At 41.7% G+C, this 26,760-nt stretch overlaps 1 protein-coding gene across 1 annotated transcript in view; it reads left to right on the plus strand.

Moving 5' to 3' along the window:
* Positions 1 to 26,760, plus strand: part of NUDCD2 (NudC domain containing 2) — a 105,248-nt gene that overhangs the window by 4,703 nt on the left and 73,785 nt on the right. The window contains exon 2 of the mRNA XM_069199360.1: positions 18,864 to 18,912. Within this exon, the coding sequence (XP_069055461.1) occupies positions 18,864 to 18,912 (49 nt within the window). The remainder of the gene's footprint in view (positions 1 to 18,863; positions 18,913 to 26,760) is intronic.

Here is a 26,760-nt window from a genome sequence, read left to right on the forward strand (position 1 = left end):
GGAGGAGATTAGAAGAGGCACACACTATTGTTCTAGATGTGGCAGTCAGTTTCTTATAGGGGAATATATAGGGGGTCCAGAAGCTGATAAAATATGTTCCATGTACAAAGAAGAAGAGACATTGTAGTGCCCTTTGTCTGAACTATAAAGTGAACTTAATCACAAAGGACAAAGTAGGGGAATGTTGGGGACAAGATCATAATGTCACCACAAGTGTTGGAGACACATAATAAGAGAATGAGTTTACCTTTGTTTGAGTGGTAAGTAAGTAACAATATTTGCGGATTCTTGGGCCTGGTATACTATGTAGCAAAAATGTGTAGTTGAGAGGTTATGGGGTTAACAGAAAACTGCTTTCTCCAAACTTATATATCCAGAAGGATATACAAGGCATAAAATTGAACTGTTACATTATTTTGGGACAGACTTAGACTTCCGAAGAAGATGCACTTGGGGGAAAAGTTATGTAGTGCAGCAGATTCACTTTTTTATTAGGGTAACAACACGAGAAAGAAATGGGGGTTAAACTGGATCCTAAAGTAGTTCCTTCAGTTTACATAGTGAATAAGATGGGGAAGATCTCCCTGTGCATGTCCTTGGAAGTTCAACTAACGCCAAGGGAGTCTATGCAAGGTATAAAGGGTAAGTATGACATGACTTTCAAAGAAGAACTCAGTAAATTCAAGGGGTTTAAACACTGTATAATATAGAGGAGAATTTTGTTCTTTTATGGCATTGTGAAAAGAATGTGCCTCTTGCGTAGAGGAAGAAATTTACAGACTTACTAGAAAAATTACAAGAAGAAAATGATAGAACTGGTGGAATCGAAAACATTGGTGTCTCCAGTGGTTATGTCTGTATGAAAAAATAGGGAATGTGAGAATATGCATTGACTTCCACAGTTTAAATGAGGCTAAACAGATGAACTGTTATTCTTTACCAAGTCTACATGAAATGGGATCTATCCTTGTTGTTGCCTCAGTTTCCTCTGCTTGGACTTCCTAGTTCAGCCTCAGCCTGTCAATGCGTAATGAAAGAAACACTGGAAGGGATTCATGGAGATATAAACTTCGAGGGTGATATGTCAGTTCTTGTGTGTCTAAGCAAACGTGACAATATTTTGCATATTGTGCTGCAGACGTTAATGGAAAAGGCTTGTCTTTGATACTGAGCAAGTGTAAATTTCTGCCTTCTGCAATGGAACATCTAGGGCACCTAATAAGTAATTATTAATTAACTTAGAGGACTGTCATTGTGTCTTTTTCGAGAACCTGTTTGAGAATGGACAAGACAAATAGTAGCCTGTTTAGGTGTAACAGAATTCTGTGCTAAGTATGTGAACTACGAGAAAACAATTAGGACCTTTTCGAGCCTTGCTGAAGAAACGTGGCAAGCTTGTTTGGTGGGGATTTTTCAAACAGAGTCATTCAAATTACTCATGGAGGAAATAGTCAATTAACCATGCTTCAAGCTATTTGTAGTAGGAAAATAGTTAATTATTGGAGTGGATAACAGTAATGGTAGTTTAGGAGCAATCCTGACACAACTTGATATGAGAAGCTTTTGGTACTGTAATTGTTGCTTATTCTTCAAAATGGCCAGAAATTGGATTGGTGGGTAAAGTAATATCTGAAGTGATACTACAATGTCTGAATTAGATTTTCCAGGAAAGTGGAGGTAATAGCCTACAATACTAGAGTATTTGAGTACAACTGGAAAGGAGTTTGTTTTATATGTGTGGGATTAAACACAGCTGAATTTGAGTGCTTCTTCATTTCAAGAAGTCCAGTTTAAAGTCTTTGGGTTCTGAAATAATTATTTCAGTTGGCTATGAATGGAGGGATTTGCTGGTTCTAAGTGTTGAGGCTACACTATTCATCTGAAGGATAAAACCTAATGCTTTGTCGAAGGCGTCTTCATATTGGGGGACACTTATTGAGGGATGTATACGTGATATTCAGAACAGTTTAAGAGAAGAGATGTAAGGTGTGGCAAGAGATAATGTGTTTAGATATGTCAATCTGAAGTTCCGATTGAAGATGGTTCCAAAGCAGGAAATGGGTATGAGAGGAATACTGAGCCATCTGTTTCTAGTTCAGAAATATGTGACTTGTGTATGGGTGTGCCAGTTATGAAGCCCAATAAAAATTATAGTGAAGCTCCAGTCAAGTATAATGTTAATTCTTGCAATAATCTTTTGTAATTATTGCTTTATTTTGTGTGTGTGTGTGTATGTATGTATATATGTGTGTGTGTGTGTGTGTGTATGTATATTCACTGAAGAAAAAAAAAAAAAAAGGTTACCGGGACGTTATAGTTAGGCTCACATTTTAAACATACAAAACCATAGAAATTCATCTGTTGTAGTTAGTTATCTCAAGTAAATGTAACTAGTGCCCTAAGGTAGTTATAACTCACGCCCCCGACATGCACAGTTTTTTCGTCAAAAAACGTATTCCAAATATTACATTGATATTAAGGTGCCATGAGTGCCGTAATTTGTGGGGTAATTAGCAGTGCATGGCGAAGGCACCAGTTACAGTTATTTTAGGGCACAAGTTATAGTTATGTGAGATAACTCTAAGAAACAAAAAGAAAACTGGTGAATGTCTATTGTTTTGTACTTTTAAAATGTGAGCCTAACTATAACATCCCTGTGACTTTTGTTTTTTCCAGTGAATTTCATTTTTTTTTTTTTTTTAACGTAAAGTAATTTTAATTCCATACGTTAATTGGCTGCGCGGCCCCCGGCCAACCCCCCCTCACCACCCAGCCCTGTGAGAGAGAGAGAAAGAAAGTGAGAGAGAGCCCTTTAGGCTTTGATAAATGATACACTTAGAATGAGATATTTCAAGACAAATTGAAAATAAAAATGTTATTTTCAATTAAAAAGATTGAAATCACCTTTCATTATGTAACGTAAATATTTATAATTGAAAAGAAACTAAAGCAAGAAATGACCAGAGAGTCACCTAGACCAGAACCCTTAACCTTTAGTGTGCATGTCTGAGACCTTAACCACTAGGCCAGAGGTGACACCTTTCTGTCCAGACTTACCTCTGACATTCATTCTACAGATTTTCAGGGAAAAATACTTCAGTGTTCCATCACTAGGGATGGTTAACATTCAAAACACTAGAAAATAAACAGATACACTGTCATGAGATACTAGGATTTGAACCTTCAACCTACTGACAGTGTAAGAGCTTTACCATTAGACCAGAAGGGACCCTTCTCTGGTAAGTATAATATTAGCGCCAAACATCTTGCTAGTTTGATGCTTTGAAGTTATTGCATGAAGTGAGCATTGCAATAACAATCTCTCTCTTTTTCTCTCTCTCTCTCTCTCTTTCTTTTTTTTTTTTTTTTTTTTTTTTTTTTTTCCAACCCATTATGGGATGGAAGAGAGAGAGTGTCAGGGCTGCGGGTGGAGCCTTAAGGCCCCTGCGGTCCTAGCCAGCTTCCTGGGGGAACCAGCATTGCTCCTGCAAGCAGGGAGCTATATTAGATAGCAGCTCCCTGCTTGTAGGAGCAATGCTTTCATCTGTTTCCCTGCACTCATATTTGTGTGCAGGGAAACATATGAAAAACTTCGCTTTCTGCATGTGAGAACTGTTTGACAGCTCTCATTTGCAGAAAGTGAAGTGTTTGCTCTGATGTGACAGGAGCTATCAAAGCTCCCTCCAAGTCAGAGCAAACAGCTATGTTCTGGGGGTAGGTACCCCGGGACATAGCAGGAGCCGGACCTGTGGGGGGTGGTCCCCAGGGCCATCTATGGCTCCTCGAGGGGGAAGGCCCCCCTCCAATGTAAAATAGCACCAGGAAGTAATGGTCTCCGGGGCTGAGGATCTGAAATGGACCCCCTTCACTCTTTTATTGTAGCCCCGGGGAGGTGGCAGTCCCTGGAGCTGCGGAGGGCTGCATGGCCCCCCCACATAGTATTTGATCAAAGCCCAGGGGAGGTGGCGGTCCCCGGGGCACCAGTGCACTCCCCTCCTTTATTTCAAAATGCCCCTGGGGGCTTCATAAAAACAAGGGCTGGAGCCACATTTTTGCCAAGAATTTGTACTTCGTCACAAATTTGCAGTAAAAAATGTTTTTTTTTAAAAAGGTGCTTTTTTTGCCCTGAGAAACACATGGTTCTTGACCCCCCACTTTTTCTCGGCCCCCACTTGATGCATCACCCCAAAACTTCCAATGTGAAACAAAAATCACCAGCACAGTTTTTTGGGGGAAAAGTTTGTGAATATTCGTTAAACAGTGCCAAAGATAAAGGCAAGTCAAAACTGCTTTTTCTATGGAAACATGGTCCTAACTATAACTACCTAGTATACATATATGTATATACATGTTTGTGTGTGTGTGTGTGTATATATATATATATATATATATATACATACACATACATATATGTGTCTGTGTAGGAAAGTGCCAGTGTTGGCATGGTTACCCCCCAAAGTGTGCTTGGGACCCTGCTAACCAGGCCCCAGCACCAGTGTTCGTTCCTATAATCTGTACCTTTGTTTTCACAATTGGCACCCCGTGGCACCCAGTTAAGTCCTTTGTCAAAGGTACCCATGGTACCAAGGGCCCTGTGACCAAGTAAGGTCTCCAGGGGCTGCAGCATGTATTATGCCACCCTAGGGGATCCCTCACCAAGCAAATGTATACTGTCCTTGCACCTTGTGTGTGTTGGTGGGGAGAAAAAAGGCAAAGTCAACATGGCACCCCTCTCAGGGTGCCATGCCCACAAACCACTGCCTGTGACATAAGTAAGTCCGCCCTCTAGCATGCCTTACAGCCCTAAGGCAGGGTGCACTATACTACAGGTGCGGGCATAGCCGCATGAGCAATATGCCCCTACAGTGTCTAAGTCCATTGTTAGAAATTGTAAGTGTAGTGTAGCCATATTGATTATATGGTCTGGGAGTTTGTAATTACGAACTCCACAGCTCCATAATGGCTTCACTGAATACTGGGAAGTTTGATATCAAACTTCTCAGCAGAATAAACCCACACTGATGCCAGTATGGAATTTATTGAAAAATGCACACAGAGGGCATCATAGAGATGTCCCTTGTTTGTTAGCCAAACTGCTAGTGTGGGAATGACCGGTCTGTGCCAGCCTGCCACTTTCAGACAAGTTTCTGACCACATGGGGTGAGAGCCTTTGTGCACTCTGTGGTCAGATACAAAGCATGTCCTGGGTGGAGGTGCTTCACCCCCACCCCTCTTATAGGAACTGTAACACCTGGTGATGAGCCTCAAAGGCTCAATTCTTGGATTACTGTACCACAGGGCACTCCAGCTAGTGGAGTTGCCCGCCCACTGGACAAAGCCCCACTTTTGGCAGCAAGTCCAGCAGAAAAAATAGGGAAAACAGGTAGGAGTGACCACCCCAGCCAGGATGACCCCTAAGGGGTCCAGAGCTGAGGTGACCCCACCTCCCTGTAGAATCCTCCTTCTTGGTTTGGAAGACAGGGACCAATAGGATTAGGTTTGTGCCCCCCTCCCCAAAGCAAGCGGGCACAAGGATGGTGTAGCCACCCTCAGGAACAGTAGCCATTGGCTGCTGTCTTCTGACCCCTAAAACACTCCTAAATTTAGGATTTAAGGGCCTCCCTGAACCCAGCTCACCAGATTCTTGGCGACCTAACAAGAAGAAGAATGACTGCTGCTTAGCTGAAACCATCAGCAGAGAAGAAGGAAGATTACTGATTTGGCCACAGCCCTACTGGCCTGTCTCCTGCTTCAAAGAACCTGTAAAAGAACATCGATGCATCCAGCGGGACAAGCAACCTCTGCCAAGCTCCAGAGGACTGCCCTGAACCCAAAAGGACCAAGAACTCCTGTGGTCAGCGTCCCTGTCCAAGAAGAAACCAACAACTAAGGACTCCCACCTCACTCCTAAAGCATGAGTCCTAACCACCCTGCACCTGATGCCCACAGCCCGTGTCCAGGCGTCCCAACCAGCTAGAGAGGATCCCCAGGCAGTTCTGAGGAAGGGCCCACCCTGGGTTGACCTCCTCACCCCTCCACAACGACACCTGAAGAGGGAATCCCAAGGACCCTTGGGACCGCGAAAGCTCATGATGAAGGTATCCGATGCCTAAAGACCTACTGCACCCACAGCCCCAGGCCTTGGAGAAACCGACACCTGGTGCAGCAACGTTCAGCAGGCAGCCCATCTCCCTGTCCAGCCTGTAGTTTGCCCAATAAGACCCTCTGGACCTTGCCTGCAGCCTCTGAGTAACCCCCTGCCTCCCCTCTTAGAGAATCATTGGAGACCCGACATCTTGTTTGTACCCTGCACCCGGCCGCCCCAGTGCAGCTGAGGGTGTATGTTTGGTGCCTACTTGTGCCCCCCCCCCCAGTGCTCTTCTAACCCCCACGAAGTCGCAGGTACTTACCTGCCTGCAGATCTGAAACTGAGTGCCCACAGTCTCCATAAGAGTCCATGTTAATTTTGCCTACACTTTGACCTCTGCACCGAGCCGGCTCCATGTGGCTGGTGGTGGGTTTTTGGGGCTAACTTAAACCCCAACCTGTGGACTTCCTAACCCCCAGAGACTGGAACTAAAAGTGTTGTACTTACCTGTTAAACGATCTAACATTTCTTCCTCCCAGGAACTATTTCTGAAAATGGCACTGTCCATTTTTAAAACAGATTATTGCCAATATTTAAAAAACTGTATGACTTATCGATTTTCAAACAAAGTAATGTTGATACATGTGTGAAATAGGAATCTACTGAAGTACTTTCCTGCAACTTGAATATTGGGGTTCTAAATATAAATGAAGAAAATATATTTTTGCTATATAAAAAATATTGGTCTGGAGTTAAGTCATTGAGTGTGTGCTTCTTCTATAGTCTGTGTGTGTACAACAAATGCATTGCACTATTCTCTGATAAGCCTAACTGCTCGACCACACTACTACAAAAGAGAGCATTAGTATTATCTACTTTAGCCTTTGTTAAGCCTCTGGGAAGCCCCTGGACTCTGTGCACACCATCTCTCGTTTTGATATAGTATATAGAGAGCCAGCTTCCTCCAATATGTTTAATTGTTGAAAACTATGAGAAAGAACACAAATTGCGAAGGGGCGTTATAACTTGTCTGGATGGATGGCTTGGAATGCTGCAAGAACAATGGATGGCTTGAAGGTAGGCACAGCGGCAGCCTCTTGAAGTACGCTTTGTGAGCCTCCTGTTGTGAACACATGACTAAATAAGCCTTCCGTGGTTTATCTATCTGCCTTGAGGATTCGCCTTCCGTTATAATACACATCTATGTTTTGTTGCAGTTGAACCCACTAGAAATAGAATTGGTGTATCCTTGACTAACATGTCTTAATGGAGAATGGGAGTAGTGCACTGTTAAAACTGATCTATCACTGGGAGTGAGATTATTGTAAACATATTCCACTGTGGTCAAGAGTTGCAGCTAAGTCTCTTGCTCTTTGTAATGTAAAACAACATTATTGTTTTTGAAGTTTGATTTTTAACAATCTGATTTTTGTGTGATCTTTAGTCTACTTACAGTACCCCAAAATTGAGATGCAAATTGTACAGGAATGACAGGATGCTAATCTAGTATAAATATATTATTACAACTTTTTCCCCCTTATGAAATAAGAATGTCAGACAATGCGATGAAGAATGCCTGGATAGCCTTTTTTGACCGATTTATCACTTTGGTCACCCACATATGTTCTTTACCTTGCATATGCCTCTAGCACAAAATAGTGAGCATATGCCAGGTAAGTGAAACCCATATACGTGTGTGTGTGTGTGGAGATATATACACTCTTGTCACCCTTATCGACCCCCCCCCCCTAACTTCTCAATTCACCCATCCCTAAACCCTACAAAGAATACCGCTGCCACCCAAATACCCTTACCCACCCTACAAATACCCCTGCCATCGAAATACCGTTACCTCCAACTGAAAACACCCTTATATATACATACTTACATAAATACATACTTATCTGGCATACACCCACTATTTTGTGTTAAATGCATGCATGGTACAGGCATTGCTTGGTAATGGATGCCTGGTAAATGTACTGCATGGTAATAAGTGCGTTGTAAATGTTGTTTCCCCCGCAAGCAGGTGCTGCTACCTTCCCAGCTCGGCACCCCATACAGCAACCACCAGAGCAACAAAGACTTTTGATTAAGATGACAGATGGCGATTACCCCCCCCATACTCTCAATCTCAAGCTTTCTAGGTCTACAGGAGAGAGTAATGACTGCTTATGAGTTCCAGCAATAAGCAATACAGCTTGATCAGAAGGGCACCTATGTTACTAGGGTGGTAATGGATAAGCCCATACCATTTCTAATAGATAAAGGAGCAACAATTTCTACAATAAAGGCATCAAAAGTGCCTAATTTCCCTCTTTAAGGAACAACAGTAAATGCAGTCGGTATAACAGGAGAGCTCTTCAAATAATGAGCGGTCCCTTGACAGAGCAAAATGAGTTCCTTTTCATTTACACTTGCTTTGTTAATTTGTTAAGTGACTTGTTAAGTAACTTTTATGTATATTACATTGCATCCCTAATGGGGTCTTGGAAAGCAAAAGCAAGGGAATATTCTTACAAACATTACAGGCCCCCTTTTTCTGCTTACTTACCTCCTGATCTGCAATGCTGTGTTCCTGTGCATGCCTGGGCCCGCATCTCAGCGATGTAGGCCAGCTCATCGACTGCTCCCATTAAAATAACCTTGCACTTAGAAGCCAACTTGCCATGGGTACCACAATATAAGCTCTCCAAAGAAAGTGAACTAGGTATTGTGACTATGCTACTGATAGTCTTCAGGGAACATATCAGAGCTCTCAAGGCTGAAGGAAAACGTGGAGCGCTGAATTAAACATTTATTTATATAGATATATATGGAAAATTACTACATACAGTTATTGGGAAAGTATGTATCAGTGAATAACATATCACTGTGTTATGTTTGCATACATCTACCAACTAGTTCCAAGGAAGGGATGACATCTGGGCAGTTCGGCTAACTAATGGTGCGAGTTGTGTTTCCCTGTATGAATTGTTGAATAATACAGTTTTATTCCATTTTCATTGAATAATTGAAATCTGGGAATGTATCAGATAAAATCATTTGCACCACTGCAGGGTATTGAACAAAGGAACTACAGCTAATTGCTCTTTATGATGGGGATAGAAGAATAGGGATTGTACATGTCACCAATGCTCCCACAACAGTAGAAAACAGTGCCTTCTTTAAAACAAAAGCATTAAGGTGTGGGGCAAATATATATTGGAGGGTTTCCAGCTGAAAGGAATAGTATTGGAGCTATCCACTTTTTGTGACAAAAGACACAGGTTTAAGAATTAGGCAGTAGTACCTGTCATGAATATATTGACATAATACCCTCAGGAAGGTTCTCCACAAACAGTAGTGATGGGATACAAGGGGTTCTTCTTTGTTTATGGACCGAAGGCTTATTTCTACCTGTCACAAGCATGGTCTGGTTGCTACTGCTTATTGTTTGTCATGCCCAGAATATTCAGTGTATATCATCAACCAACCACTTGGATGAGACCAAAGACAAAAGTGGAATGGTTGAATAAATTCTTGGGTGATATAGGAATAATAGTTCCCCTTTTTGGAGTGGCCCAAAATAATATCCGAATAAATGGTTTGGTCATCTTAATTGGAGAGCTTTTGAAAGAAAACTGCATCTGCTTTGCGAAATAAAACAGACAACATGGTAGCTATTAGAAGCATTGCTATTTAAAACCGAATGGCATTAGACATTTTATTGGTAAGGGAAGGTAGAGTTTGTAAAATTATAAAAGGGACATGTTGTACATTCATCTCTGAGAACAATACAAACATTGACCATGCAATAAAAGAGATTCATGATGTTGGAAGAAAGGCTAAAAACCTTAAATACGGGGGTCTTTGTGATTTCTTGGCTGGGTGGTTAGGAGAATGGGGAACATGGATATTAGAAGCGCCTCGTATCCTCGTTCTCCTGAATATAATAATAAGTGTTGTGTCACAGTGTATTGCCTCTATCACCCAGTGAATGTTTGAACCAAAACAGACAATTGGACAATATGTGGAGATGAGTGTGATCTGCCAGACACCAAGGGCAAATTATGCTGAACCCACCATAGAACAGGTGACAAAGGAATTGGTGGCAATAGAAATGGAATAGTGGCATTATTTAGTGTCAGAGGAGGGAATGTAGACAACATGTTCTTTTGAACCTGTTTCTGTGATACTTAATAAAAGGAGCTTTCAAAACATTCACAGGATGGATGACCTGTGAAGCTGAAATTGCAAGGCTTGAGAAATAACAGAAATCATAAGTTAAGTGCCTATGTGTCATTCTGCTGCTTTTGCTACATTTGCTAATTTTGCAATATCATGTCCAAATATAGCTTGATGTTTGTAGATAAATTTAATTGGATACATTGTTTTGTAACTATCATCACCTTCTGCCGGGGATATGCCCCTGTTGACTGTGTTAATATGGGAAGATGTGATGAAAGATATAAAAACCCCTGCAAAGTTATTTATTTGTTTGAGTTAGTCTCTGGTTGTGCCTGAACCCAAACTGCAGTGTAATAGACAAATATAATGCTTTGAATCACCATTGTAAATCTTTTTTGTTGAATAGGCTTCTACAGTTCATTATTCAGGACAGGTTTCCACAAATGTTTCATAAATAGGGAACCATTTATAGGGTTTGTGACGTGCCTTATCCTAGTGATTCAGACCTAGCAAGCATAAAGACTTTTAGATTTTCTCATGGGCATCAGGTTATCTATGTTGGTGAGAGGACATTTACTGGAGCCTTGACAGAGTGGGTTAATACTGGACATTATCTGAAGTGAGTACGGTTTACCACTTATGTCTCAGAGCTACCAATACAATTGTATTCCAGTTGCATACATGCATTACCTTTGAGCAATTTAAACTAGTTGGATGGAAAAGTTAGGCCTTATGGCAGGAGGTGGCAGGTGATTGGCCTCTCAGTAAAAATGGACCAGCATGAAGGTTCTAGAGCAGATGAATGAACAAAAACATATTTACAGCATAGAAGTGCCACAAAGCAATTTCCAGTATATGGGCCACTATTTGAGCCATTGCTCACAATAGAAATTTGTGTCTGCAATCTTGACGACCTGTTTGAGGCATTTTACTCCCGTGATTTTTCTAAAACGTGCCAAGCAGAAAGATAAAAAGTATCCCCTTAGATACAATCTAGCCAAATGTGTTCATTTGAATATGGGTATAAACTGTATAATGTAGTGGGTTTGAGACCATACAACTGAGCTTTTAGTCAAAAAGCTATCTTCATCCCAGGCACCCTTCAGAAAAAACAGGGCTCCCAATCAACTCAAAAAGGTTGATTCAGTTCAAAGGCCACTCTTTTGAGCCTCAGTCTTTAGTTAAGAGGAGCTACCACAGGTCCAGTCGCCCGTGTAACAGAACATAGGGGCAGATGTATCAAAGAACCGATTTGGATTTTTTAAATAGCGAATTGTAAGAAATGCAAAATAGTATGTATGAATTTTGCGATTCGGTAATAGTGATTTCTTAAAATTTGCAAATGCTATTACCGAATCGCAAATAGAGAATGCAACCCCATTCAACCATATGGGCCGTCTATAGGTGAGAATGGGTTTGCATTTCCCAATTTGCGAATTCCAGTTGGGAATTCGCAAATTAGGAAATGCAAATCCCAGGGTGCTGGGGGCCTAGGGCCACCTCTGATGCACCCCCCCAAAAATGTTTACGGACATGTTTTATAATGCATTTTTAAAATTTGCACATGCTTACCACTAAATTGGATTTGGTGGTAATTGCATTTCCTAAATGCCCATTTCGCGTTTAGGAAATGCTTGATGCATGTGCTTTGGAAAGTGCAAATAGAAATTCTCTATTTGCGATTTCCTATTTACAGAATCTCAATTTGCGATTCTCTAAATGAGGTCGCAATTTTAAGGAATTGCTATTTTAGCGATTCCTTAAAATTGCACAGCGAATACCTTTCATACATTGTGAAAGGCATTTTTACATTCGGAAACGGTTGAATTTTGCGATTCGCACTGTTTGCGAATGTTAAAACGCTTGATACATGTGGCCTATAGTTCTGAGTGACAACAGTTTAGCAGTAAATTTGTTGAGATCGTTCAATGTTTTTAATCTGTGGACTCATGGTTGTTGTTGCGCTGGTTTTCCTGCGTTGTGGGCACTCATGCGAAGAAAGGTACTCATTGGACTCAAAACTTTGGCCTTTTTCCAGCCGTAGTTTAAGTTCATGGTCCATGTGCTCATTAAAAAATTGATACTTGGGGAACTTTAAGCTAGACTAATGTTTCAGACAGGTCCGGAAATAAGACGATCAGCTGCAGCCATTGAAACACTCCCCCAGTGGCATGGGTGCAGAGGAGAACTATATCTCCCTGGGGCTAGATTACGGCTACCTCACTGAATGAGGATGGTGCAGAACTCATCATAGTCCCTAACTAGTGTTGCCCTGCAAGAGGCTCTGCAGCCTCTCAAACTCTGGTGATGCTATGTGTTTTTGTAATGATGTTTCATAAAAGCACTGACAAGACATGCTGTTGGCTTTAGTAAGTAAACAGTAGGATCACTATGCTACACAAAAAGCAATGGGATGTGCCAACTGGTATCTCCTGATACTCACACCAACCATACACAAAGCAGAATGCAGTCTTCCATTCGTTGCCCTAATTGAAACAATTCAGACTTTTTAAATTTTCTGATGATGACTGCAAAGAATACTTGATTGACTTAAGATATTGATCAAGGGCACAAAGTACCCGATTTTTACTGGTATCATTGATCACCTGGTAATAAGTACATGTTCCTAAACCCCCTTACCTTTGCAAACAAAAGGAAGAGGCTCCCACCAGTGATTTAGACAATGTGATAGAGCTTTTGAATGATGTCTCTCCAATTAGGGCCTGATTTATATCTCAGCAGAGGGGTTACTCTGTCATAACGGGTATCCTGTCAGCCAAAATCTAAATACCATTGTTTTCTATGGTATTTAGATTTCGGCGGACGGAACATCCGTCACCGTTGTGACCGAATAACTCTTCCGCCGAGATCTAAATCAGGCCCTTAGTCTTTAAAATACCATCTTCCTTCCTCAGTGTAAGCTATTTATACATATCCAGAGCTTCTGCGAGGAGAGCGTCTATGAATGTGGGGAATGGTATAGGATGACAAGTTATGTTGCAAGTAAACGCACATTTGACATTGTTCAGACTTATTCTACCATCTCCTGCATCTGCAGATTTGCAGATCTGGCCACCTTGCTAGCAAAGCATAGATTAACTGTGTGTGGGAAATCAGAGCAGTCTCCAAGGTCTAAGACTAAAGATGTGACTTTTATACATGGCGACAGTGGAGTGTACTTTAATTGTGACTACTACTGTGGGGTCAAAGGTACAGTATCTGTTGTGGAGAAAACAATACTAAAGATGAATAAGCACTCAGATGATGGGCCACCTTTAAAAACAACTTTTTAAATTCAACTTCATTCGGGACACATTGAATATTCTACACTGTGGGGCAGTGACCTGTTTCATCATCTGCTTCACAAAATGTTTTATAGAAGAGGTTAAGGTTTGGAATATGGTTAAGGAACGGTGGGCAAATATAACGTTTCTCTGGACTCTTAGATGATATATGGCTAAATAGCAGCCCACATGATAAAATATGCCATTATCAAACTTTAAAATTGTCTAAGCATTTACAATGAGATTCGGGGGCTGTACAGTACCACAATCTGCAGTACTACTGCTTGACTCTTAATGTAGATTGACCCATTTTATAGAACCAACACCATTGGCTCCACTAGGTGCAGTAAGACATATACCTAGATTCTCTCTTTGTACAATAAGGATATTATATATATATATATATATATATATATATATATATATATATATATAATCCATACGCTCTTTGTTGGTTATGTAAAAAAATGAAGGCTATACCCACCTTAAAAGTACATTGGTGCCCAGTACTCAGATATTCTGACAACAATGGCCTCCAGGGAGGCTGTTTTTCCACTTCTGTTGTGATTAAGAGTGCTGCATACACTTTGGCATAATAGTCTGAGTAGTTTTGGTAGGCCAATTTGAGTAGCTGGCACATGATGTGCTTGTAGCATTTGGATTTAACATGCCCACTTTAAGTCAATAGGATAGTTTCGAGAGGTGGAACTACAGACTGTTCTGAGGCACGGAGAAAAGATCAGCATGGTACTAGACCTCTAGTTGGATATAGGGTTACGTACAGTGTGCTAGGGCATTCCTAATCTCATACTGAACTACTAACCTCTAGAAATTCAAAAGCTGGTGCTTCAGTTTAATGGTATCTCCAGAGAGTCCCCTATAAGGCCGGTGTTTATAAGAGCAGGATCCAAATTGAGGACAAATTTGTCCCAGGCTCAAATTTTCTATATTTTCTCACTGCACTCATGTAGGGAGCTGGCTTCAGGTTGCTGTACCCCCTCTCTAAAACAATACACCTGGTCACTTGATCCCCAAGTGACCAGGTCCTTCAGCCCCCTATAAGCCCCTAGTAAATGGTACCACTGGTACCTAGGGCATGAATACCGAAGAGGGCACCTCAGAGCTGCATCAGAACTTGTGACACTCTGAGGGACCCAGTACAAACCTTATGCAGACTGCCATTGCAGGCTGCGTGACAAGCAGCTCCCATGTATGCCATGTTCCCTAACGCTGCATGCAATGTATGTAAGCCACCGCTATAGCAGGCCTTGCAGCCCTAAGGCAAGGTGCATTATATTACATTTGAGGGTATATATGCATGATCAAATATGCCCCTACTCTCTTTGTCGATTCCTAGACATAGTAAGTGTACAGGGAAGCCATTTTCTTTAAATGTATGTGCTGGACACTGGTCACTGTGAGTTCCCCAGCTACATGATGGCTTCTCTGAAACCTGAGATGTTTGGTTTTCAAGCATCTCAGAATAATAAACCCACACTGATTCCAGTGATGGATTTAATAATACATGCACACAGAGGGCACCTTAGAGGTGCCCCCTGAAAACCTACCAGCTAGTAGTTTGTTGACTGACAGGTCCTGACCAGTACAGCCACCACAGACATGTTTTTCCGGACCCCCATGGTGAGAGCCAGTGCTCTTGAGGCCCACAGACAAAAGCCTGCCCTGGGCAGAGGTGTTACCTCTTCTCCGAGGCACGATGGACATTCCAGGGTGGGGAGCTTCAAAGGCCTTGCCACCTTTGTAATGCAACCCAGATCTCCCCAGATGGTGGAGGTGACCAACCCCCCTGTCTTGACCCCAGTTTAGGTGGCAGCACAGTTGGGAAAACTAGTTAAATTAGGAGAAGTGCCCTCTTCATGCCAGTCCTACCCCTAAGGTGGACGAGCTAAAGTGGACACTACTTTTTAAATTCCTCTGTCTTGTTTGGAAGTAATTAGGGTTATGCCCACTTCCCAGCGGAAGTGGTCACAAGAAAGGTGTAGTCACCCTGAAGGTGGTCAGCCCCATGGCATCAGAACATTCGTGGGCAGCTGTGAGTTTACCTCATCCAGCCTCCTGGCCGAAACCTGAAACCTGCAGCCTTTTTCCAAAACTGATCCTCTTCATTAACGTGCATTGGATGTCCGCCACTGTGTAGGCACTCTGCGCTAGCCACCCCGGTGCGCTGAAAGTGTAAGCTTGGTGCTGCCTTGTGGCCCTCTTTGTGCTTACCTGAACCCCAGGAGATCAAATCTGACACTGCTTTACTCACCCGTGAGCAGCGCACCTTTGCATACGGCACCCCATGCCGCTGTGGGTGCACTACTGATTTGAACATTGTCTGGTGTTGGCTTAAAATCCCGGACACTGGATTTGTAAGGAATGCACTTACCTTCAAAACTGCATTTTTGTTTTCCTCTCATAGGCTAACATTGCTGAACTAAAAATTGCACCAAGTGTTGATTGTTGGAACTACAACGTATTTATCTTTTAAAAACTGCTTACCTTATACAAAGTTCTTTGGTTCTAAGCATATATATAAAAGCAAATGTTAATTTCTAAATTGGTCTCGGATTTATTCATTGAGTGTGTCATTTATTGCCTCTGTGAGTACAAGAAATGCTTAACATGACTCCTTGATAAGCCTAACTGCTCGCCCACACTGCCACAAATAGAGCATTAGTATTATCTACTTTTGCCTCTGCATTACCAATAGGGGATCCACTGGACCCTCTGCGCAGCGTGCTTCATTTTAGTGCACTATATAGAGAGCCAGAATCGTACATCTCACATTTTAGAGTTTTTATGCATTTATAAATGCTGTGCATTAACAACAATGAGCAAATGGTGGATTTACACTTAATTTTACATGTTTTTACTTATTTGTAATTGCTTTTGAAATATATTTATTATTAGGTCAAAGTGCCTTTTTCAAGGATTATGGCAACTAAGCCTCAACACCATCTTGTTTAAAATGGATGTCTCCCTCTGCATATTCACTGTTTATTATTCCTGCAGCACACAGTCAAGTAGAACTGTTTGTTTATTTCCACTGACGTCGTTCTTGCTATTCGAGAAGACATTTTCCAACACAAAATCATTAATTTTACAAATCACCCAAGGTATTTTCCACCTCTCACTGTATTGCCATCATTCACAATAGTTCACTGTTGTTTTGTAACTAGTTTGTCCTGCCGTGTTTTGCTTCACTGCTGACTGAGCTGAAATATACACACACTGAAAAGAATCTCTGGAATGCACCTTGTAGTCTATAGAATACATTTATTAAATCACTCTGCAAGGCTCGTAAAGGAAGGTCAGTACAACCGAAAGTGCACGTTTAAAATGTGCACAATAATGAAATGAAAACACGTACAAAGAATCTTCAATCTATAAACAGCAAATATATGTGCAAAGATACAGATATATACACTCACACACACACACACACACACACACACACAATGCAATTGATCACCATGAGGCACAATTGCTTCATCTTTCTCCCGTCAGCACTTAGTCGTTGACCCCAGATCAACTGTGAAGTGAAAGAGAGATCTACCCTCACGAGAAGGATGACGGGCATCAGCATCCCGACTCTGCCAGAGGTCATGGAATCACTGCACCATCATTCTTTTGTCTCTTATATACCTTAAACAAGCTAGAAAGGAGATTTCTAGAAAACCCCTACTGCTCTGCAAGTTGTTGTAAAAAATGCTAGCTACTTCAGGTCAGTTTTGAAAGGAACGTGCTGGAAGTGGCCAGGTTCCCAAGGTGCTCTCTCTAAACAAAACCGTTCCCTGACTTACCATAAACATCATCCTAGTACACTCTTATCTTTATAAGCCCTTGGTGAGAAGGAACACGCAGAGTGAAAACATGAGCAAAAAGCACATTGCTTAACATGGGCACGGAAAAATATTTGAAGCTTCTGCACTTCTAACATCTACACCTCACGTGGCAGCGGCTAACGCTAACATAAAGTCAGTAGGGAAAATGAAGCTGGTGGTCACCAGTGTGACAGTGTGCTGATCGGTTAAGTGCAACATGGAGTCAGTGGTCAAAACACAAATATCATTACACCATGTCCAGATGGCATTCACATATAAGGTCTGGATCAATATTCATTGTGATAGTGTGATAGTGCTTACCTTGTAAGGCAGCATGCCGTTTAGTACAAATTTGCTCTGATTTGCTGACATTGTAACTATTTTGCTCACATTATGATAAATCTGTAGCTCTAAATGTATTCAATGAGAAGATTTCCTATATAAGTCCTTGATTTTAGGGGTGAGTCAGAACTTTTCTGAAACGTCCTGAAACGGTCAGGGATGCTTTCTGATTGCCTACTGAATTGCTGCTCATTGAGACTTATAATAATTTATGTTTTTGCTTACTATTCTGTAATGCATTATGACTGATAGCATACATAGGATTTGTGCATCTGTTCTTTATAATTTCTGTACTGTACTTTTTGAATGTTTGTAATCTCATTTTCATTCACTATAGAACTCGCTTGTTGAGTTTGGGCTTAGTAAGGTGACTGAATTGTGGTGCCTTGTCTCAGGACACATTGCCTCATGAAATTTAAGTTTAGCACTGTCCCTGACCCATCCATCTGTGGTTGTTATTAAGATGTCACGTTGGGTTGTTAAGAATGTAGGGGTTCCCAGAGTCTAAATAAGACAACTGAAGAATTTTATTTTGATAAGGAAAGTTAAAATAAACATGGGCATTTATATGCTCTGTTAATCCACTGTATTGACAACATCAGCAGCAGACAGTAGCAGAAATGTATATATTTCAAACATATTGGTTCCATGTTTTCCTACACGTTTGTCTTCAATAATATAATTTATGTAGTCATGCTACATTGTCTCCTTCAGTTCACAGCTAACATTTTGTTATGCACAGGATTGTAACTCTTTTCAGTCTCTTCAAATTTGTGTTAACGTGGGAGATTATTGTGCCTAAATAAGGGGATAGGAAGCTTGAGTTACAAAAATAGGGAGATTTGGTTTCAGAAAGGAACTGAGTTTATATCTTGCCATTAAACCTTGTTTTCTGTTAAGATGTTTATTGTTTCTTTACCCTTTACTTTGAAAATGTGCACACAGATCTTACAGTGATACTGCTTGTTGAAAAACGACTGCATCTCAGTTAAGCTCCTTCAAACTCTTTTTGTAAATAGGTGTTCATGTTATCTCCTGCAGTGACCTTCATAGTTTCATTATATTTTGACAACTTCTGTGGCATTCTGGGAAGTAAATAAAGGACTTGCGTAACTACATCAAATTTATCTTTATAATGTTGCCTTTCAGGGAAAGCTCTTTGGTTGTACAGTAGCAGATGAAGGCACTTGGACTCTGGGTAAGATATTTTTATTTTGCAAATTGTTTCTTCTTTGTGCTGTTTAATTGAAAAGTAGTGGATGGACCATTAACAGTGGGATCCTAGAGCAGTGATGCTTAAAACCTTTTAAACCTCAGCGTTCTTCACTGAATCACAACTGAAAGCCAGGACACCCAAGCCATTTCTATGATTTGTACTTCAACAATACTTAGAAGTACACAAATCAGTATAAACTATATGAACCCAGCACATATGCTTTCCTCTGCATTGCATGTTTAAATTTTAGATCAACTACCTACCAGTATAAGAGTCATATCGGTACAAGGTCATATTCGCAAACCAATAGGTATTCATGTAAAATCAGAGCTCTAAGAAGGAGTGGTGGAACAGAAGCAGTAAATCGATCTGCATTGGCCTGGGAGTGATCAAGCTTGGTACGTTCAAAACTGGAGACCATACAGGGTCTAGGTGTCAAAAAGGGACAAAGAGTTATTGCATTGAAGCTAGAAGACTAGGTGCTACTATGGAAGAGTACATGCTGCCTACTATGAAGTGGTACTCTGCCTGCAGACATACTTCAGGCCTGCTGCAAAGTGTAATTGTTAATCATGACATCCTTGGTGCGGTTTCCCCTGTCTTTTTGCTTATGCTTCCTGTATTCTTGACTGTGTGCTGGACTTTGTGTTTGCTGGTTTTTGGTATTCTGGGCACTTTACCACTGCTGGCCAGTTCTAAACTACAAGTGCTTCCTGTGTAAATTGTGAATTTGATTGGTTATCCCTGATTGGCATATCTGATTTACTAGTAAGTTCCTAGTAAAGTGCACTGGTGGTGCCCAGGGCCTGTAAATCAAATGCTTCTAGTGGTTCTGCAGCATTGATTCACCCACATGAGTAGTCCTGCAAACATGTCTCAGACCTGCCACTGCAGTGTCTCTGTGTGTAGTTTTACACGGCCAATTCGACCTGGCAAGTGTACCCACTTGCTGGGCCCAAACCTCTCCTTTTACTACATGTAAGTCACCCTTAAGGTAGGCCCAAGTAGCCCCATGGGCAGGGCGCAGTGTATTTAAAAGGCAGGGCATGTACTGGTGTGTTTTACATGTCCTGTTAGTAAAATACTGCCAAATTCGTTTTTCACTATTGCAAGGCGTATCTCTCCCATAGGTTAACAAGGGGACTGCCTTTAAATATCTTTTAAGTGCAGTTTCCCATTGGGAGGAGATAGAGAAATGGGGTCTCTGAATGCACAATTTAAAAATACATCTTTTGGTAGAGTTGATGTTTAAATTGTCTGTTTGAAAATGCTGCTTTTAAGAAGTGGGCATTTTCTTGCTTAACCATTCTGTGCCTCTGCCTGCCTGTGGAATCCACGTGTGGTTCACACTGATAGTTGGGCCGTTTGTGAATTCCCTCTAGACAGGGACACAAAGAGGGCTGAGGAGTGTCCTGCATATCCTGATGAGTCTCCTGGGCTACAGTGGGGAGGAAGGAGCTGACCCTTTTACCTGAAAGGGCTGTGCCTGTCCTTACACAATGCAGTCTCCAACCCCCTGGTGTGTGTCTGGGGCCAGGCCTGGGCAAGATAGGATCTTGAGTACAACAGAGACTTTCCTTTGAAGTATGCCTACTTCAAAGGCAGAAATTAGTATAATAGTGGACTCAAAACCCCAGACTTTTAGAATACTTATGGATGAAGAGGAACCTCTGCCAAGCAGATGAGCTGGAGGAGGAGTACTGCCCCCTTTGCAGTGTGTGCTTTGCTGGGTTGGCCTGCAGTTGCTGGTCTTCCTTAAAGAGGACAAAGACTGGACTTCACTGTGTATCCTGCTTGTGAAGATTCTCCAAGGGCTTGGGTTGAGCTTGGCCCCTGTTCTGAAGTCTCAGAGCCATAAAAGACAATTTACCAGCACCTGGGCTCTTTTGCTGAGACCCCTACCCTGTAAAGTGATGCCACATCCAGTCACTGGGTCCTTGTTAGAAATGGGGTCTTTGTTTGGCAGTGAGGCTACAGCCTGTCCAAGCAAGGACCCTCACTCTAGTCAGGGTAAATCACACACAATCCAGATTATCCTGTGCCCACCCTCTGGTAGCTTGGCATTGAGCAGTCAAGCTTAACTTAGAAGGCAATGTGTAAAGTATTTGTGCAATAAATCATGCCATAACACAGTATAAACACCACAAAAATACACAACACCAGTTTATAAAAATAGAGAATATTTATCTGAGTAGAATAAGGTCAAAACGATAAACAGAAGTTGAAATATCACTTTGGTAATGATAAATAGAGTCTTTAGTTCTTAAAAAGCAATGTGTGTCTTGTGAGCACAAAGTACCTGGTTTGCGCCTAAATTATCCGCTCAGGACCGCAGAGGAGGAGATGCATGGAAAACGGGGAGGTATGCATCGGTTTCTCCAGGCACAAACACAGACGATGCGTCAGTGCTTTTCCACGCAGCAAGGGCTTTGCGTAAATTTCCTGCGTGCAGGCTTGGATCCTCTTTGGGTTGTGGGGTATTTGGACACCCCAGGGACGATGAGGAGACATCTTGGGCGCACAGGATGAAGTCACTAGAGCTGCGTCGATCTGGTGGGCGAGGCAGGGAAATTTCTGTCTCACAGCAGGCTCCGTGTCGATTCATGTTGCAGGACGTCGGGCTGTGTCGTTCCGGCTCAGTGATGCATCGATCCAGTGGGTCGAAGTTCCGGTCGCAATGCTGGCGCTGCGTCGATCTCCACTTGGGGAGCCGGGCTGCATTGTTCCGGTTTGGCAATGCAGTGATTCTCACTGCAGGGCAGTATGTGCATCAATTCTGGCAGGCTGTGCATCGATTTTCACCGCACAAGGAGTTCTTTGCAGAGATGAAGTCTTTTTGGCCCTGAGACTTCAGGGAACAGGAGGCAAGCTCAATCCAGTTACTTGGAGAGCACTTCTCAGCAGAGCCAGAGGGCAGCAAGGCAGCAGGGCAACAGCAAGGCAGTAGTCCTTTACAGAAAGCAGCCAGGTGAGTCCTTGGGAAGCCAGGCAGCTTCTCTTAGCAGGTTGCAGGTTCTGGTTCAGAGATTCTTTCCCAGGAGGTATCTTGTCAAGAAGTGTCTGAGTTGGTAGGGTCAGGGAGACTTCAAAGAGTAGCTTAGAAGTGCACAAGGTCCCCTTTCTGTTCCATCCTGTCTGCCAGGGCCCCTCTAAGGGGTTTGGCAGTCCATTGTGTGAGGGCAGGCCACTGTCCTTTGACATGTAAGTGTCACACCCTCCACCCTCCCGGCCCGGGAAGACCCACTCAGTATGCAGATGTGTGCAGGTGTGACTGAGCATCTTGTTTTTGGGGTTGTCCGAGTGAAATGCACAAGGGAGCCAGATGTGGATTGTAAGGCACAGAATGGTTTAAGTGCAGAGAAATGCTCATTTTCTAAAAGTGGCATTTCTCAAATAGTAATATTAAATCCAACTTCACCAGCCAGCAGGATTTTGTATTAGCATTACCATTACCAGCAGTACTAAATATGACCCTGTTACTCCTTTCAGATCAGAATCTACCATTCACACAGTATATGAGGGTAGCCCTAATGTTAGCCTATCAAAGGAGCAGGCCTCACAGCAGTGTAAAACGAATTTAGGAGTTCTACACTACCAGGACATATAAAATACACAGGTATATGTCCTGCCTTTTACCTACATAGCACCCTATGTTACCAAGGGCCTACCTTAGGGGTGACTTGGATGTAGAAAAGGGGGAGTTTAATGCTTGGCAAGTACTTTTAAATGGCAAGTCGATGTGGCAGTGAAACTGCACACACAGGTCTTGCAGTGGCAACCCTGGGGCATGGTTAAGGGGCTACTTATGTGGATGGCACAATCAGTGCTGCAGACCCACTAATAACATCTAATCTCCGGGCCCTGGGCACATGTAGTGCACTTGACTGGGGACTTACAAGTAGATTAAATAAGCCAATTGGGTATGAGCTAATGTCCCCATGTTTTAAGAGAGAGAGCATATTCACTTTAGCACTGGTTAGCAGTGGTAAAGTGCGCAGTGTCCTAAAACCAGCAAAACAGTGTTTTAAAAAAAAAGGAGGGAGGGAGGCAGGCAAAAAGTTAATCAGGTCTAACAGCCCTTGAAAGGAGAAGCTGGTGAACCCAAAGAGGAAAACCACACACCGGAGACAAGTTGCAGAAAGATCGATGCAGTGCCTGCACTGTAGTGGCAAAATCGACGTATCGCCATGTAAAATTGAGGCATCACCAGCTCAGCATGGATTCATCACTGCCCCACGTTCAGATTCAGACACATCGTCCCTGGGTGTCAAAACCTGCAACAACACCACACCGACCTATGGCTGCTTGTCCGGGAATCAACACATCTCTTCCCTGCAAGAAAAGAATCGAAGCATCGCTTGCACAGCAGAGAAAGAATCAACGCACGGCCTCACTTGTGAGTAAGGAATCGACATATTACTTGCTTTTCCGACACATGCTCGCCCGTACGGCTTTAAGTTTTGATGCATTCCAGGTACTTTGTGCTAAAACAACACATCCATTGATTTCAATGGATTAAGACTTATTTTACTTTAAAAATTCATATCTTTGCTTGTGTATGTTGAATGTTTATTGCTTTGCTCTTGTTTGATTTAGATAAATATTGGCTATTTTTCTAAACTGGTGTGGAGTCCTTTTGGGGTTTTTTCACTGTGTTACTGTGTGTTGGTACAACTACTTTACACATTGCTTCTTAGAGAAGCCAGACTGCTTGTGCCAAGCTACCAAGGGGGTGAGCATGGGTTATCCTAGGTGTGTATCTCTCTACCCTGACTAGAGTGAGGGTTCCTGCTTGAACAGAGTGCAAACTGGCTGCCAACCAGGAACCCCATTTCTAGTAGTAGACATGCCCTTTTCCAGTACAAGAAGTGTAGGTGCTTGGAGTCTGCAAATGTCTCCCATCTAAAACAGTTGATGGGAGACTGTATAGTCTGGAAGGGCCTTTTGGGCAGCGTACTAGTGGATACATACTTAGATCACTGAGCACTTAGAACACTGGACCTCAAAATGTGCAGATGCTCATGATTATCTAGAAAATCATAAAACAATCAGAATTGTTTTTAATCAGAAGATGATTGCATGTTCAGGTCAGAACATGTTTGAATGCTAACCAAAACAATACAGTAGACGTCAAGTACTACTGTTACTTAATGCAGCTATTATCATTGTACAAGGAGCCTTCTTTTTTTTACAGTTATTTATCTCAAAAAGCCTGTGGTAATTGATAGAAAATAAGGGTTAGAGGTCATATTGGTCTATGGATGCCCAGAATAGATGCCGTGGACCCCCATGTGTCCATGGACCACACGTTAAGAACTGCAGTCCAATAAGTGACAAGTACAGACTGTAGTTAGATAAAGCTGGACCCTGAGAGTTTGATAAGACTAAGGAGGTGTTCATAATATAATCCTTTCAGTATATGTTTTAGCATTCCAATGTCTACAAGAAGAATTTGTTGTTAACCTTCATGCGTTTACTCTAGATGTTTCTTTATTTACTTCATACAAGCAGGCAACTTTTTTTTTTTGCCGTTTATGAAAAGTGTGACTAGGCTAACAAGTTTGATTAATGATTCGCTTCACTTAGAGGGGAATGAGTGGAAGCAGGATTCTTCATTCTAAGATTTTAATTGATATTCAGAAAATAGGATATCTCGGCTTGTGTGCAAGATCCTGAAACACTTTTTCAAAAGAGAAACATCTCTTTGCAAACATATTTGAAATCTCATACCTATCTTAACAGCAAGCTCCTTTGTTTTGTGTTTAAAATGAGATCAACGTAGATGAGACTAAATAAACCGGTATTTGGGAACATCATTAAACGCTCTTTAAAAAAAAAAAAAAAAGGATATGTTGTTAGATGGGTATTAGTCGCATCACAGGTTTCAAAATGTTCTCAAAATTTTGTCAGGCCTTCAGTGTGGTAACTTGTATTATCTACTCACTGTCATAGTAATGCACTCGACCGTGAAGCAGAGACATATATTTTTAACTTAAGAAAAATATGCACAAGTGGGTGACATATTTTGTTTCCATGAAAAATTAATTGGTTAAAAATACTTGCAGGTAACCGGAATCCAGGCAGATACTATTTATTTGGCAGAAACCACAAGAAATTTGCAAATCGGCCTTAACATGCTTTCTAGAAAGCATATTCTGTATACCACTATTGCCTGTATACCCCTTAGAGAAAGTTAAAATATAATTGGAGTTACATTAAACTACAGTATGAATTTGAACCAAATAAATTGGATGGTGCCAAATTGAATTGCAAAATGATAATGCATATTTATTGAGAGTTAAGTGTCTCAAAGTGCAAACCTCTTGATGTGTTTGTGACTGCAGACCTCACCAAAACAGAGAGTACCATATTGAGCAGACCTACCTCCATCGATGTACGATGATTGAGGGACAAGAGTCAAGATGGTTGAAGAGTGGCAGTGTCTCAAGGCTTGCTTTCACATACAATCTCTTGGAATCATGAACTGCTGCACCCCTCGGCCTGATACTATTGGCCCAAAGTTTATTTATATTGCATTTAGTTGGTTATGTAATTGCTTACTGCTAAACCCAGCTCTGACTCGCAGAGCTACGGCAACCAACAGTTGAAACAAGCATTGATTATTGCAAGGAGGTTTGGCTTTAATATACTTCACTGCATGCTCTAAAAGGAATACTGCTCACCTTGCACTCAAATACGCAGTTAGTTTTTTACCTCTAGGGTGCTGGGAAAAGGAACAGGAGCCAAGAAAGAGTGCCTGCCTGCTCTTGTACAATAGAACAAGAACAAAACCAAACGTATGTGAGAAGCAGAATGAAGCACAGGAGAAGAGGCTACATAAGATTGAAGCGGAGAACAGAGATACACAGGACAAGTCCCAGCAAGCACCTTGTGCACCATGTAAAGTGTCTCAAACAGTATATGTTTATTCAGTGGTAACTTAATGAGGAAGTCGAGATAGGATTTCTCAGAAGAGTGCTGATGTAACTTAGGTAATAAACATAGCAATTGCCCAAGATCAAGGTGATAGATAAGACATTTAGGTAAGCCATTCAAAACTACATTCCAGCAATCCAAATGAGATAGCTACTTGAACCACCAACATTGCCCTTCAACACAGAAATAAGAAAAACTTTACTAAAGGGAGTGAAATGTACCAGCATTCTTGTTAACATGCAGGCAGAAGATAGGATCAGCGATGTGGTCATAATAGCTGGGGATGTGGAAGGGCCAAGAACCAGTGACTACCAGATGAAGCAGGGGTAAGGATGATCCTTAGAATAAGCATCTCTATTTTTATCTGCATTCAACTTCAAAAGATTATTGGTCATCAAACATGCAACTGAAGCAAGACATTCCCAAAGTTTATAGGGGAAGTTCCACGTTACTTTCACTTTGTTTTATCAGTAATTGAATAACAACAGTGTAGTTCAAGAAAATAAACCCAAACTAACGACTTAAAGCTAAAGGAGTCAATTAAACATTAAAGAAGTCACAATGATGTTTAATAAATCAATGAAAACAAGACCTCTCTAGCACCACATGCTCTAGAGATCTGTCTGATAAAGTGTCTTAGAGTTATACATTGTATAGCCCCTCCCTATGGTGCCCATAAGGCTGTTCACAGCTGGAAGTTCTTTGTAGGATCTACTGGAAAACATAAATCCTTTCATAAGCAAAAAGATTAAGCGTACAGGCTTTGTCAGGTCGTTCACAATATAAAATAAGAGAACTTCTTCCTTTGTCACTACATTTAAAAGTCAATAAATAAGCCTACAGGCTTTAACAAGAATATAAATGTGACCGTGTGGTCTTTGTCAGGAGCGACGT

The sequence above is a fragment of the Pleurodeles waltl genome, chromosome 7 (assembly GCF_031143425.1).
Source record: "Pleurodeles waltl isolate 20211129_DDA chromosome 7, aPleWal1.hap1.20221129, whole genome shotgun sequence".
In the NCBI taxonomy this organism is placed as follows: Eukaryota; Metazoa; Chordata; class Amphibia; order Caudata; family Salamandridae; genus Pleurodeles; species Pleurodeles waltl.